This window comes from Saccopteryx bilineata, chromosome 4, assembly GCF_036850765.1.
Source record: "Saccopteryx bilineata isolate mSacBil1 chromosome 4, mSacBil1_pri_phased_curated, whole genome shotgun sequence".
Taxonomy (NCBI): Eukaryota; Metazoa; Chordata; class Mammalia; order Chiroptera; family Emballonuridae; genus Saccopteryx; species Saccopteryx bilineata.
Window position 1 is genome coordinate 229294251 of NC_089493.1, and position 15642 is coordinate 229309892.

Here is a 15642-nt window from a genome sequence, read left to right on the forward strand (position 1 = left end):
GAATACATACTGCTTAGCAGCCATGGTCACTTAACTGCAAATATTTACATCTTCTGTGTACGTAGGTGACAGATACAATTTTCTTCACCAGGAATATTAATCCTCTGCCATCAAAGGAAGAACTTACATTTCTTCAATAACTAATTTATACTTGACTCATACCATCTAAGCTTGGTTTATCATCTTACTTTATCTTATGACTTGGATTTTATTGTATTTTGTCTCCTCTAGTATCTTCTTTATTGAGTCCTCTTTCTTCCCTTTGATTTATTTATTATCATGGTCCTTCCATTTGTAAATATGCTCATGCTTCTCTACCCCTAAGTATGTTCCTCTCCTGCTTATAGCAACAGCAAGAAAACATCAATGAGAACAAACAAACCAACAAACCAATAAACTCTAAGGGTCCTTCTTGGAACGAAAGCTACCATGTAAATCCTTAACATGGAGTAATTATCCTTTATTGTTTAAGCCCCAAATTCCTTGCAATTTCCCCTTTCACATGTTGCTCATTATGAACATAATAATAGAATGGTCACACTCTTGTTTCATCCAAAAACCACAGAAAGCATTGTCTTGTTCTTACTGGCTCCTTGCCCCTAGATTCCTCTTTTCCATTTGTTGAATGACTAATCATCCAAATGTATAATGTTTTACTTGCCTTTTCTTGTCAGGCATTATAAAATGCCTTTCTACTATTGTTTACATTTGCATATATTCTTGGAATGGAAATAGTGAATAAAGAAATACTCTATTTTAAAGGTTTGGTAGACATTATCAACTTGATTTTTAGAAAATGTTTTATCAATTTACATTTTTAGAAGCATTTTACAGAAATGCCAATATCACTGTAACTTTGCACTAAATACTAAAAATTGCTAAAGTTCTTGCTAGATTGATAGATGAGTAATTGTACCTGCTTATATATTGTATTTTTAGAAATAGAATAAGTATTTTAAGAAAATATTTTTAAAATTTAAATAATTTATCAGTCTTTGTCATTTCTATTTAAAAAAAATATCTGTTATAAATAAAATCTTTTTATTCAAGGAGTGACATGATTGGAAGAAAAATGTTAGAGCCTTACCTCACATCACAAGATACAAAAAATTTCATTTTTGGTTTTAAGCTAAATTTTAAAAATCATAAATTAGAATAAAATAAAAATTCTGACTTCCAATCAGAATGTACATTTTATTATTAAAATCAATAGATATCACAAAGAAAGTTAGTTTAACCATAAAATTTCATTGATCAAAAATAAGAATAAAACATTATGTAAAAATATGGTAGAAAATATATGTAGCAATTATCACATAGTCAATGTTGCTGTTCTTAAAATATAAAGTAGCTATTTTAATCAATAAGAATATTTAAAAATCTTTATAATTTCTTAGACCTAAATTCATACCAGAAATTTAGTTGTCTGCAGTTAAAACATATAAGTAAAAGACAAACATATTCTCTGTGACAGTGGCTGGGAAAGAATTAAAGAATGAAAACCATTTTTTGAACACAGACATTTTTTTCTCTCCCAGAAAAGAATCTATTCTGCTATAAAACAGTAGGCATTCATGGAAGGTCCAGAAGATGATTTAAAGTTTGCTGCAAATTATCTACCAGTGGAGAATGAGAAATTGATTGAGTTATAAAAATGCATTGTATCAGTCAAGGCAAGTCAATTTCTCCATCTTTTCTTTTTGTAAAACGTATCATCCCTTCTCTTAGGAAGCTAGAACATCATAAGGTAAAACATTTTTATCTTATTACTTTAGTTTCCCAAAGAAATAAATACATTCACCACAATTTTTTTCTAACTTTATGTGCTCAGATTTTATAGGTACTCATATATTTATGCAGTGTTCCTATACCTGTTTTTCATTTGATCTAATATTTTATTCAATGTCAACTATATACATATTTAATAATCTGGGGAAAGTTTGTCTTTTTACTTATATCAGACAACAAGAATTTCTATTTCTAGTCAGTGGACATTGCTATTAAAAAATGCAGTGACACAGTGGCCAGGACATGGAAACAACCAAAAAGCCCATCAATAGATGACTGGATAAAGAAGATGTGGCACATATACACTATGGAATACTACTCAGCCATAAGAAATGATGACATCGGAACATTTACAGCAAAATGGTGGGATCTTGATAACATGATACGAAGCGAAATAAGTAAATCAGAAAAAAACAGGAACTGTATTATTCCATACGTAGGTGGGACATAATAGTGAAACTAAGAGACATTGATAAGAGTGTGGTGGTTACGGGGGGGAGGGGGGAATGGGAGAGGGATAGGGGGTGGGAGGGGCACAAAGAAAACAAGATAGAAGGTGACAGAGGACAATCTGACTTTGGGTGGTGGGTATGCAACATAATTGAACGACAAGATAACCTGGACTTGTTATCTTTGAATATATGTATCCTGATTTATTGATGTCACCCCATTAAAAAAATAAAATTATAAAAAAAAAAAAAATGCAGTGACAAATTGAATTTTCAATTGCAACATTTAATTCAAACAAGATGTACTTCAGTATAATTCATTATTAATTTAGCTTTACAGTTTATGCATTCCTTTACTATTTTTTTATCTGATATTTAGAAAAACACTTTGAAATAATAGGCCTACTATTATTAAAATCACCAAACAGTGCAAATAATGTGGTTCAGAACCTTGCAACATGTATAAAATTTTATGTTTATAAAGTAATTGTCAGGAACTGAACTTTCTGATCCCTGATATCTAAGACATTACATTAACTACTTTACATATTCCCTTATCTTCTTTTTAATTGTAAGGGTTTAAATGGCCTTTACCTATATATGAGTCCTCTGATATATTAATTTTGGAATTTAGTGTTTTCTAAATTCTAAGACAACAATACATGAACAGAAATTGAAACATTCTCAAATCTTACATTAATTCTTTGTTTCAATAAATAAATATATACCTCAATATACCAATTTTGTTACTAGATCATAAAAACACAGGATAGATAAATCAGATTTGGTGAAGAGTTAAGCTTGCGTAGAGCTTATTGTCTGGTCGTATTGAGCCGATCAGTACATCTCAAAATATAATGCCCATAAAAATCACCTGAGCATTCTGATCAAATGCTCAGTCTGACTCAGCAGCTCTAGTGTAAGTTCTGAGATTCTGTATTTCTAAAAAGCTTCCAAGTGATATTAATGCTGATAGTTTAGAACTGTGATTTGAGGAGCAAAGATTTACTTATAGAAATACGGATATTTTTAAAAAGGATATTTTAACTGTCTTTCATTGTTGTTTTTATATTTTTAGAAAAAGATATTAAAGAGGATTGAATTAGGAGGGAATTGCTCAAGCATGGCAGGAACTGAAGAATAAAGAAAAAATGGAAACAATTAGAAGAAAGTGCTCCAGGACAAAGAGAAGATGGGGACAAAAGCACATGAAGAAACGCTATGAAAAGAATAAATAAACAAAACTAACTTTAAAATTTCAACTAGTTTTAACAGAACAAAAAGTGTTTGTGTATTTCTTAGGTAACCTTTTATGAATTACTTAAGTCATGCTCACTATTTCTAGTACCCGTTTAAGCACAGTAAGGGTGGCATTTGAGGGCAAAAAGTTATCAGTTGCCAATTGTAACTTAATTAACTCTTCCCACAGGACCCTCCATATAACATCAGAGAGTGCAGAGCGGGATCAGGTTTACTTGTTATCAGGCTAAAACTCCCTTCTATGGAAAACCAGTACTGACAGGTTGGCCTGACATTTTATACAATCTGCAGGTAGCCCAGAGAATGAAAAGAGAGCACCATCACTTTTTATGTACCAAGATGGTGGGGGAGAAGAATAAGAAAAATGAAGTATTTGTCCTTGAGCATCTCTCAGCATCAATATTAGGAAATATTTGAAAAATATTTTTGTTCTCTTTAGAAAACCACTATTGTTATTCTTATAAAATTCTTAAATATAAAAAGTACAAATATTAGAATGTCCTTTTTTTATAGATATACATGGGAATAAATTATCTTTTAAAACTTGAAAAGTAACTGAGAGAAATTTAAATCCATGTTAAACATTGTTTTGCAAAATACAAAACAATTTTCATGACAAAATAGTTGTATTATTTTTTAATTTTTTCAATAGTTGTATTATTTAATGTAAGATATATACTATTCCTATAATTTTACAATGCCATGAAGTAAAATAAATAAATAAATAATCCAAGAAAATATTCAAAAGTCACCTTTAAACAGAGTGCACGAAGGTAGCTTTCTAAACCTGTTTTTATTTATTTATTTATTTTTGCCTATGGTGATATATATATATATGATATATATATGATATATATGATATATTTGATATTCTAAACTCTAACTTCTTGAAGTTTTTTGCATACCTTTAGACAAATAAGTACACATGTGGTGAATTTAGGGCAGAGATTTTTGGAGAGGAAATTCTATCATTTTGTGAGTTAACACCCTAGATAGAGAAATAGCTTACAATAATTTTAGTTTCTAAATTAGAAAACTAAAGTAAAAATGGTGTAAATTCCATCCAGTGTCATTTACAATGAACTCTACTTGGACACGTGGACTCTATATTAGGTGATAGTTTTCTTGTGCAGCATTGATATTCACATTCTTTCTGTCTCTCTCTTTGATATCTTCTTAAAATGTATTGTGTGTGATTTTAAAGAGTAGTTATCTATTTAGGGTCATTCTGGAATATTTTACAGACATCAGGTTATTTTCTGAGTTTGAACAGTCTTATTCAGTGTTGGAAGCATACCTTACCATCCTTTAAAAATATTTTGCAAGTCATTCTGCACTAAAATAATAGATCTTACCATAGAAAATATTTTAAATTTATTATGTGTTTTCAGAGACTTCTTGGCTAAAAGATTTTTTCTTACCACACACAACCCCAGGCCTCCTTAAGAAAGGAATGCACAAATAATCATTTCTATAACTGTGCTCCTCCCCTCATGACTAGTCCAAGGATGGCATTCATAAAGGTTTGCTGTATAAATAAATTGTAAGTCATTATACCTTTACAATAATAACTTAATGTTTATCTTTTAACAGATTATTTTCATTTTAAATGAACATAAGAATAATGCCAATGAAATGCGATTCAGTAAATAGAATTGTAGTTAATGTGGAACCTGGGTGGGAGAAGAATTCTAGGGAATTATTTGTGGAGGCTTCTAAATTTATCAGTTCTATTAAGACTGGTGTAAAGGAGTATTTTCCAATTTTAAAATTATATATGTTTTCTATTCTTTTGTCTATACATATTATTATAGTTGATTTTAAAGTGTAACTCTAGTCAACTGAATATTTAGAATGTCTTTTTATTAATTAACAAAACAAAGCTATTGTTTGACCTAAAATTGCATTTTTCTTTTCTTAATAGCACCATAGACAAAGATGTTATTTGAAGAAAAAAAGAGCTTATCCCAGAGGAAAAAGAAGAATATTGGAAATTAAACTATACATCTGTGAGAACATTCTTTGGTAGAGTTCCTGGCCTGTGCCTCCCCTTTGGGTGCAGAGCACAGAAAGGAAGGTTACTGTGTCCTCCTGTCTCCAGGCAGCACTTCTAGAGAATTCAAAATGCCTATCCATACTTGAAGAAGTAGGTTTAATGAATAATATTAAAATATTATTTCTTCTCTTGATATGACTAGAACTTGAGGAATTATGCTAAATGAAAAAGTCAGACAGAAAGATAAATATACTGTACAGAGTCACTTATCTGTTGGAATCTGAAAAAGCCAAACTTGTAGAAATGAGAGTAGAATGATAGGTAACAGGGGCTGGAGTGTGTGTGTGTGAGGGGAATGTGTAGATATTGGTCAAAATCTACAGACTTCCAGTTAGAAGATGAATAATTTCTGGGAATATAATGCATGGCATTGTGACTATAGTTAACAATGCTGTATTAAATCATTTAAAGTTGCAATGAGAATAGATCTTTAATGTTCTCATAAAAAAAAATGGCAAATATGTGACCTGAAGGAAATGTTCATACTGCAGTGTATCAAATCAACACATTGTACACTTTAAAATTGCAAAATGTCATATGTCAATGATATTTCCATAAAGATAGAAAAATAAAAGAGTTATCCTTTTATGCATTCATTTCATTTTCTTCTCAAGCATGTAGAACAAAGTATAGTATATAACTAACATATCAATGCCAGATTAAATTACATCAAATTAAATTAAACAACAACACAAATGCTTTATCATTCTTCATTAATCTTTCCTATCAGAGAGGATTGCAGGACAAGAGAAGTAAGGATTTTCAACTTGAGTGGTTGACCACCCGTGAATCTCAGTCTTGGCTGAACTTCCTTCCCTACAACATGGCATTCATTAATTGAGGAACTGTGTGCTAGGAATCTTGAGGTTTGCACGTTTAAAAACCACTGACTAGGTAGATATAACACTATTATTTGAATTATGATTTCAGACATTTTTTATTAAGAAATAAAAGTATTTCTCTTATTTATTTTTTTGTTATTTAGGTATATATGTATATAAGTCCTAGATTTTAAAAATCAGTTTACTATTTAGTCAGTGTTTAGAGAATTAAAACTATGTTTTGGTTTGCATTTATTTATTTAACATTAAACACCATGTAATGATATTGATCAGAGCTTCTATTTTGTGTAGTACCCCACTAAAACCAGCACTTAATTAATAGCCATTGAAAGAATATCCCTTCTTTTTTTTTTTTTTTTCCTTTCATTTTTCCGAAGCTGGAAACCGGGAGGCAGTCAGACAGACTCCCGCATGTGCCCGACCGGGATCCACCCGGCATGCCCACCAGGGGGCGATGTTCTGCCCCTCTGGGGCGTCGCTCTGTTGCATCCAGAGCCATTCTAGAGCCTGAGGCAGAGGCCACAGAGCCATCCCCAGCGCCCAGGCCATCTTTGCTCCAATGGAGCCTCGGCTGCGGGAGGAGAAGAGAGAGACAGAGAGGAAGGAGATGGGAAGGAGAGGAGGAGGGGTGGAGAAGCAGATGGGTGCTTCTCCTGTGTGCCCTGGCTGGGAATCGAACCCAGGACTCCTGCACGCCAGACCGACGCTCTACCGCTGAGCCAACCGGCCAGGGCCAAGAATATCCCTTCTAAGAAAGGAAATGCATTACAAAGTATGTGTGTGTCTGTATTTATATAGAGTTACTATTATATATCAAACATACAATATGGGCACTTTTCACAGACTTATTGTAAATATTTGTGTGAGATATTAATAATAATGTTTCAAAAACTACACCTTATAGTCCAATAATGCCATCTATATACCCCTTAGCCTCATCCACCAATAGAAAAACTATTTGGAACAAGAAATTCCTTTTGCATTTGAAAATACACTCTGGTTTACCATTAGAAAAAAAAAAGTCAGCATTTTATTTCTTTAAAGCCTTTTTACAAAAAATAAAGGTAAAGTTTAAAATCTAATTAATAATGAACTGAATGAAGATTTTATCTAAAAAGTATGCTTTGGTTTATAAAGTTAGAGGTCAACTTGAATATAATAAATGGTTAATCTGATCCAATGGATCATTGAACTATTTAGCGTCCTCTGCAAGCCAACCAGGCACGATTTATCTCTCTCCTAACAAGTTTACTATCTAACAGGGAAAGTGGGAAACAAACATACTGAGAACATGGGTTATACATGCAAACAACCAACCAAAACTGTCCATGGCTAAACAGATACACATGCAGTACATCTCCAGGAAGGTGAAAAATTTGAAAGACTCTATAGATTGTTAATAAAATTTTAACAATTTTAATCAGTTTTATATGGATGGGAAACTATTTCAAGGAATGAGGCTCTGAGTGAACTTTCAAACAAACAAACAAAATCTTGGTGTTCTAAGGTAGAAGGGACATCTGTAAAATAACAAAAGGCCACAATACTTGGGGAAGGAAATGGTTTCTGGCACACACTGACCAAACTGCCAGGGAAAAGAAGAGCTTTAGAAGATGGAGGAGTGATCTTCAATGTTGTGTCAGTGAAGATGCCTGTGTCCGTGAGACTGAAAAATAATGAATTCCCTACTTAGCTACTGTATAACAAAGATAGTTTTTCTGCATACATATTACTTTTTATGATAAGTGCACTCTTGATAAAGGTTTGTGTGTGTGCATGTGTGTGTATTTTGTCAGAAACCCAATCCTGAGCTTCCTTTTCTAATACATACTTTAAAGCATTCCAAGTTCTATTTTTGTAGACTAGTAATTATAAGGAGAAAAGAAAAATAATTATGGTGATAATTTACATGCCTTCATTACATGCTTTTCTTCATTTTTTTTGTTTTTTGTTTTTTGTTTTTTTCTTTTTTTGTATTTCTCTGAAGTTGGAAACGGGGAGGCAGTCAGACAGACTCCCCCGCATGTGCCCGACTGGGATCCACCCGGCATGCCCACCAGGGGGCGATACTCTGCCCATCTTGGGGCATCGCTCTGCCGCAATCAGAGCCACTCTAGCGCCTGAGGCAGAGCCCACAGAGCCATCCTCAGCGCTCGGGCAATCGCTGCTCCAATGGAGCCTTGGCTGTGGGAGGGGAAGAGAGAGACAGAGAGGAAGGAGGAGGGGAGAGGTGGAGAAGCAGATGGGCGCTTCTCCTGTGTGCCCTGGCTGGGAATCGCTCTACCACTGAGCCAACTGGCCAGGGCTGCTTTTCTTCATTTTTTTAAATAATTCTTTGTAAGACTATAACACAGTTATAGACTCATAAGATTGGTCACCATTGTGTTCTTGTTAAATAAGTTTTTAAATACCATAGCTTAGAAAAGTATACTTCTTGAAGGTCTATTTTGAAGAGGACTCTACCATTTGCAAATGCTCACATACTAGTAAAGGACTTAAAACAAGTAGATAACTTATGGAGCTCTAATGCAGAGCATAGTGATTATACTCAACAATATTATATTATAAATTTCACAGTTGCTGAAATACTATATCTTAATTGTTTCCATCACAAGAAAGAAGCGATAATTATGTAATCTGATGGAGGTGTCAGTGAATACTTACAGTCTTAATTTCAGAGTCAGACATGGGGCTGAATTCAAGTTATATATGTCCCAATGCTAAAGCAGAGGGATGGAAGAACAAGGATTCAGTCACACTTGGCTCCTATATTCTCCAGTATTAATCAAGTTAGAAATTCTCTTTATACTGAAACAATTTCTAGGATGGTCCAAAACCTTTACTTCTTTATCTTACCTACCCTCAGAGTTTGGTATTTTCAGAAATTCTAGTTTTGCTTTTTCTTTAGAACCATACTTTACACTGACTTCAATGTTTGAAGCTCATTACTTCTACTTCCCCATCAAAAAATTTTACCCTCTATTTGGATACAATTTTGTTAGTATATTTATATTTTGTTAGGGTTTTTTCTCAGTCTAATCACTTTAAAAGTTCAAGTTTTAAAGGTCCAACTGATTTTAAATGAATCTCTGGCTCTGCATTCATCTGAGAAAAAGTAAGATAATAAGACAAAATGTTTATAGTTATACTCATTGTTGTGAATTAAGTTCAACTGATAGTCTTCTGTTATGATTTTTTTGGCTATTATTTTATGAAAAATTATTTCCTATGTATGACTAATGTATGTAGCTATTTATATTTATTTTTAATACTATATTTCGAAAATATTATTTCAAGATCTATACTTTCACAGGCTGGATTTCAGCATATTCAAGAATTCATGGTATTTGTGAATATGACAAATCAGCATATTTTGAATCTATTTTTATATTGTGATATTTCATATTTCATTCAGAAAATTTTCCTGAAGAACTAAAAGAAGCCAAATATCTGTTCAGATATATAAATTGAGGCTTAAAAATTGCTAATATTTATGATGTCATCACAATCCCATTTCTACTGGTACTTTTTATTAGTTAACTAAAAGTTAACCAAGCACATGACTTATCAAATATCTGACCATCAGTGAAAATCAGACAGGTATATTTAACTATGTGCAAAAAGTAAAATATGTTAACATATACAAGTACCACATATAAAGAATAATGAAGATAATTTGGCCTAATATATCAAATATAAACTTGTTAAGTTATGTTTTTAGAATCTGCTAAATAATTATCATTAAAAAGTAAATTGACATGTCTAGTACTCATTGCATTTTTTTGTGACATAGAGAGAGAGAGAGAAACAGAGAAAGAGACAAATAGGGACAGACAGGAAGGGAGAGAGATGAGAAGCATCAATTCTTTGTTGCAGCTCCTTCAGTTGCACATTGACTGCTTTCTCATATGTGCCTTGATGGGGGGGGGGGTGCTACAGTAGAGTGAGTGACCCCTTGCTCAAGCCAGCAACCTTGGACTCAAGCTAGCAACCTTGGGCTTCAAGCCAGTGACCTTGGGTTCAAGCCAGCAACCATAGGGTCATTTCTATGATCCCACGCTCAAGCCAGCGACCCCGCACTCAAACTGATGAGCTCACGCTCAAGCCCACGACCTTGGGGTTTTGAACCTGGGTCCACTGTGTCCCAGTTTGACATACTATCCACTGTGCCACTGCCTGGTCATGCTATTTTTTTTCATTACATATTAATATTCATAAATAAATGAATATAATGTATTTAATAGAAATATAATTATGAATATAATTAGGTGAATTATTTCATTCACAAATATAATTATTTTTCATACTCATGAATACATTAATAATAAATTAATGAATATAAAGAATAAATATTAAGTAAAGAATTTCCTATGTAATATTTGTTGACTGAATTTATTGGGGTGACACCAGTTAACAAAATAATACAGGTTTCAGGTGCATATTTCTAATACACATTCTATGTAATATTAAATCTAATAAAAGTGTCATTTGGCAAAAGTATTCTGGTATGCATCTTTTCTTTAACTGATAAAATATTTTAAATTTTAGATTTTAGGGTATATGTAAATTTGGATACTACATAGAAAAAGATATCATAAGTAAATACTTGTTTGAGCTTTCATAGTCCTTAGTATTAATGTTAAGTTTAAACATTTCTGCCAGTTTTGTACTTCTAAATTAAATATCTTTGAAGAAATTACAATCCTTAGGAAAAGAAGAAAGCTTACCTTATTACAAAATTGTGACTGTCAATTTCCTTTCCACATGCACTATCTAGCAGAATGCCAGAATTTCCAACAACTGCACAAGTCTTAAATCGGCGATTTTTCATTGGTGATACTTCAGGCAGAAGGCTATGCAGATCTTGAGAAATATTGAGTGTCCGGCGCCTGTCAAGCACATAGTGGATGACATCTCCAGGCTTAAAACTGCTCTTGACCACTGAGACATCTCGTTCTGCATCTAGGAAACGAAGAATGTTCTTCCTGTATTTAAAATACAAAGTTTTCCATTGTGACAACAAATCAAAGAACTGGTGTTAACATTTTCAAAGTACTGTATGATGAAATGTAAATTGGTAAATTACTAATTTTAAATTGTGAGTTGGTAATTAGAGCAACCAATTAAGTAGATTCTATAGTAAAGAATTTATGTTTAAAAAATCATTTGCATATAGTTTCTCTATGATTTCCTAAGTAAATACAATATATAAACCTATTTTTGGAGTGAAAAAGGCCCCTTCATCTATCAAAATAACTAGAGGCCTATAGACATATGAACAGATGCTTAACAACATTAATAATCAGAGAAATGCAAAATTAAAACAAGAGCAGTTTTCAGTTATAACCTCACACCTGTCAGAATGGCTATCATCAATAATTCCACAAACAACAAGCGTTGGTGAGGATGTGGAGTAAAGGGAAACCTTGTGCTCTGTTGGTGAGAATGCAGATTGGTGCAGCCACTGTGTAAAATAGAATGGAATTGTAATGCTGATGCTGTGTCCAGGCAGGTCACACTGGTTCAGGCAGACGGCAGAAGAACTGTGGTGCCAGAAAGCGTTTATCAGTCTCTCCCAATAGCGGCGATGAGCAAACAGGGTAAAACCACCTCACCTTACAACAGCAGGCAGATGAACAGCAAAACTGCCCTTTGGAGTGGTGGGCAAGCAATCGGCGAGGAAGAAAAGCACCTTATAGAAGCTATGCATATGTGGCTCTGCTACATGCTCACTCACTAATCATGCAAAGTGCAAGTGAGCAAGCCTAACACAGCTATTTTCCCAACAGGAATTACCTCAAAACTTTAAAAATGGAACTGCCTTATTCTACTTCTGAGAATTTATCCAATGGAACCTGAAACACTAATTGGACAAAATAAATGCACCTCTATGTTCTCTATACCAAGATTTAGAAGCAGCCCAAATGTCCATCAGTAGATGAGTGGATAAAGAAGCTGCGGTACATTTACACAATACAATACTACTCAGCCATAGAAAAAGAAAAGGAAAACTTATGTTTGTGACAGCATGGACCTGAAGATCATTAGGTTTAGTAAAATTAGTCAGTCAGACAAAGATACATATGGATTTTGCTATTATGTGAAATCTAATGAACACAATGAACTATGAAGCAAAATACAGACTTATAAATAGAAAGCAGGCTGACAGCTGTCAGGGGAAGTTTTGAGTGAAAAGATTGATCAAAAAAGAAAAGAAAAGAGAAAAAACTCATGGACATGGACAACAGTGTGGTGATTGTCAAGGGGGAGGGAAGGAAGGGTGGAGTGAGACGGAAGAGGGTAGAAGGGGGATAAATGGTGATGGATAGAGACTTGACTTGGGTGGCAAACACGCAATGCAGTGTACAGATGATGCTTTGTGGAATTGGGCACCTGAAATCTGTATCATTTTGTTGACTAGTGTCACCCAAATAAATTCAATAGAAAAAGAAAGAAATTTTTAATAAGCTTAGAAAAATGTATTGACTGTGTGAGACCCTAGTAATCGGAACCTTCTAAATGTTTCTAATTCCTTGATAAGCAAGAGGTGTAACTATAAATCAGAGCCATCCCAGCAGCAAGAGAAATATTGCCTTCCCGGCATTCAAATGATTTCAGAGCAACTGCTGTTAAATTGAGGGAGCCAGAGACTAAAGAGCCACGTTCAGAAGAAATTTTTGGGTGGGGTTAATAATTATAGAAGGAACTAAAGACAATGAAGTAGCCCAGGAGCCTAATAAATTCTTGAAGGAATTGCATTGCCAAAGAAACTATGAATCTGGCCTACAAATTCTGGGAATTACTTGATCCTTAAGCTACCAAACTTATATCAGCTAGAAGCAATCTGAGAAAGCTCTTTTCTGGGTTGAAAGTTAGATATTATTTATTAACATACATTTATTGAAGATTGTAGTTTTAGAGCTAAAAACAATACCATTATTATAACATTCAAAATATGATATGAGAGAAATATTTTTCCTCTAGGACTATTATTGTTTAAGCAGCATCATAATTCATATGCTTTATTACTGAGCACAAAATATGGTCTCTTCCCATCACTCCACCCAAGGGGCAACTCTCCAAATCACACTTATAAGTCAGAAGCATGACTAGCAAAGAGATGAAAAATAACTAATATAGTTTTTCTTTTGTTTTCTTTACTTTGGCTTGCTTTAAATAAGTTACAGTTTAATGTGTGGTATAATTAAAAAATCAGGTAATTACAACCTTTATTTCATCAGATATTATAAGGGATATGTCCATCATTTCTCTGAAAAAGAAAGTGTTTTCTGAAAAAATTTTCTCAAATGTTTGGAATAACACATTCATAAGTGAAATTTATGTTGGAAAACCTGAATAAGGGCCCTACAAATGAAATTTGATAATTAATAGAAATACTATCAGACATTATAATAGTTCATCTTAATAAAATACAGTTTATATGAGAAGAGAATTGCCAGTGAATAAAGCACCTATAGAGCATATAAATTGAGAAGCCTTTCCTAAATTAAGTAAATATGATTCTTATACAAGTTATGAACTCGCACCAAGAGCAGCAATTCACAGAAACTTTTATACATACTTATTAACTATAATTTATTTGTTTTGGGGGAAAAAAGTAATGCCTCGAACTTGTCTTTCAACCAAAAATTTTCACTTCCTGTGAAAATGACAAGGCTTGCTCTAAAACAAAGACTACACGGATGTGGTCAAATCACCGAATGAGATGGTATTGTCATTTCCCTTTGAACATAATTTAAAGGTGGCAGTCGATACCTGAAGATATAACTCGCAAGTAGTGGCATGTTTGCAAGCATGAAGTAAATAGATTTCAGGTCCAAAGTTAAAAAAATATTCTTCAGAGTTTGGAAATCCCTTTTACTCATGAACAAAGTTAACATTTAAATGCTTGTCAACTGATTGCAAGAGGGACTTTCCGATAACATAAATTTTGTTGTGCAATAGAGAGCTACAAAAATATTTTCAAGCATTAAGTCTTAAAAATTCTGTTTATCAATGGATATCTTTCATTTTTTCAGGGAAAATTGATGTAAAAAAGTGGACTCTTAAAGTTCCAAAAACTTTAGAATGACTTCATATTGCCCTACCCTTAGAAGAAAATAATGCTTAAAGAGATAATTATTAACTGCAGATAATGCTTAATGAGATAAATAATTAATAAGTGCAGATGACACTATTCTGTATGTGTTGTTCCAATGCTGTTATAGGCAATTTTTAGTTTATTTTTTAAAATGGCAGCAGTAAAAATAATAAAAGTGCTTTCCAAGACAGAATAAAAATATCAATTCACATAGACTAATCAAAATATTAAAATGTAAGTTTTTAGGCAAAACTCAGAATAATTATTAGTGTAGTATTTGCTTTTTAAAACTGAAGGAAGGGGAAAAAAACCTTAAATGTCTCCTGTATGTTTTATTTATATTAAATCAAACTTTTAATTACATTTTAGGGCTTTAATCTATGCATAGAAAATTATCTGAGCTAAGATTCCTGACATAGGATGCAAGAAAGACTAAAAATAATTATTAAATGAATAATATTTTGACTTTGATGGTTAATATTTTTTTTGAAAACAGAAAAGGTTAGTTCTTCCCCTTCAACCCCTAGCAGGCTGCAGGCATTTTTTTTTAAATTATAGATGTAATGGACTATAACAAGTTCTTTGGATTTGTTAAGTCTAGTTGTTTGGACTGTAGAAAAAAGTAGAAAACTAGTGCTTAAGTATAATTATTAACTAAATGTCATTGTCAAGCATGAAAACTTCTTGAACTTACACTTGGAACTGAAACAACACTAGGTATCACCAAGGAGAACAGACATGCTTTTGCTCAGAAGATAACTGAATGAAAAGAGCAGGTTAAACAACATTACTTCAAAATTAAAGGAATAGAAAGAAAATTTAATTTAATTTCTGGCTTTAAAGAAACATAAATTGACACAAGCTAATGTTTAATATGCAGATTGAACTACAGTATGTCCTCAGTTAAAGTCATGGATATATGTTCTTGGAAACCATGACTTTCAAGGGAAAGGAGACATATAACAAAATCAATTTTGCTAAAGATAATTAATATATATATAAATTAAGTTTCTACAATATATGTCTGGTCACAAAAACATCACCAAGCTTCTAAATAAACCTCAAAAATTTTCAAGTATTAATCACTCAAATAAGTGTGAGCTCTACAAACATTTAAGAGGGATGAGTAAAAATAAATAGAATTTT

At 32.8% G+C, this 15642-nt stretch overlaps 1 protein-coding gene across 1 annotated transcript in view; it reads right to left on the reverse strand.

Moving 5' to 3' along the window:
- ST8SIA4 (ST8 alpha-N-acetyl-neuraminide alpha-2,8-sialyltransferase 4) overlaps positions 1-15642 on the reverse strand; it is a 97708-nt gene that overhangs the window by 66456 nt on the left and 15610 nt on the right. The window contains exon 3 of the mRNA XM_066273903.1: positions 11123-11380. Within this exon, the coding sequence (XP_066130000.1) occupies positions 11123-11380 (258 nt within the window). The remainder of the gene's footprint in view (positions 1-11122; positions 11381-15642) is intronic.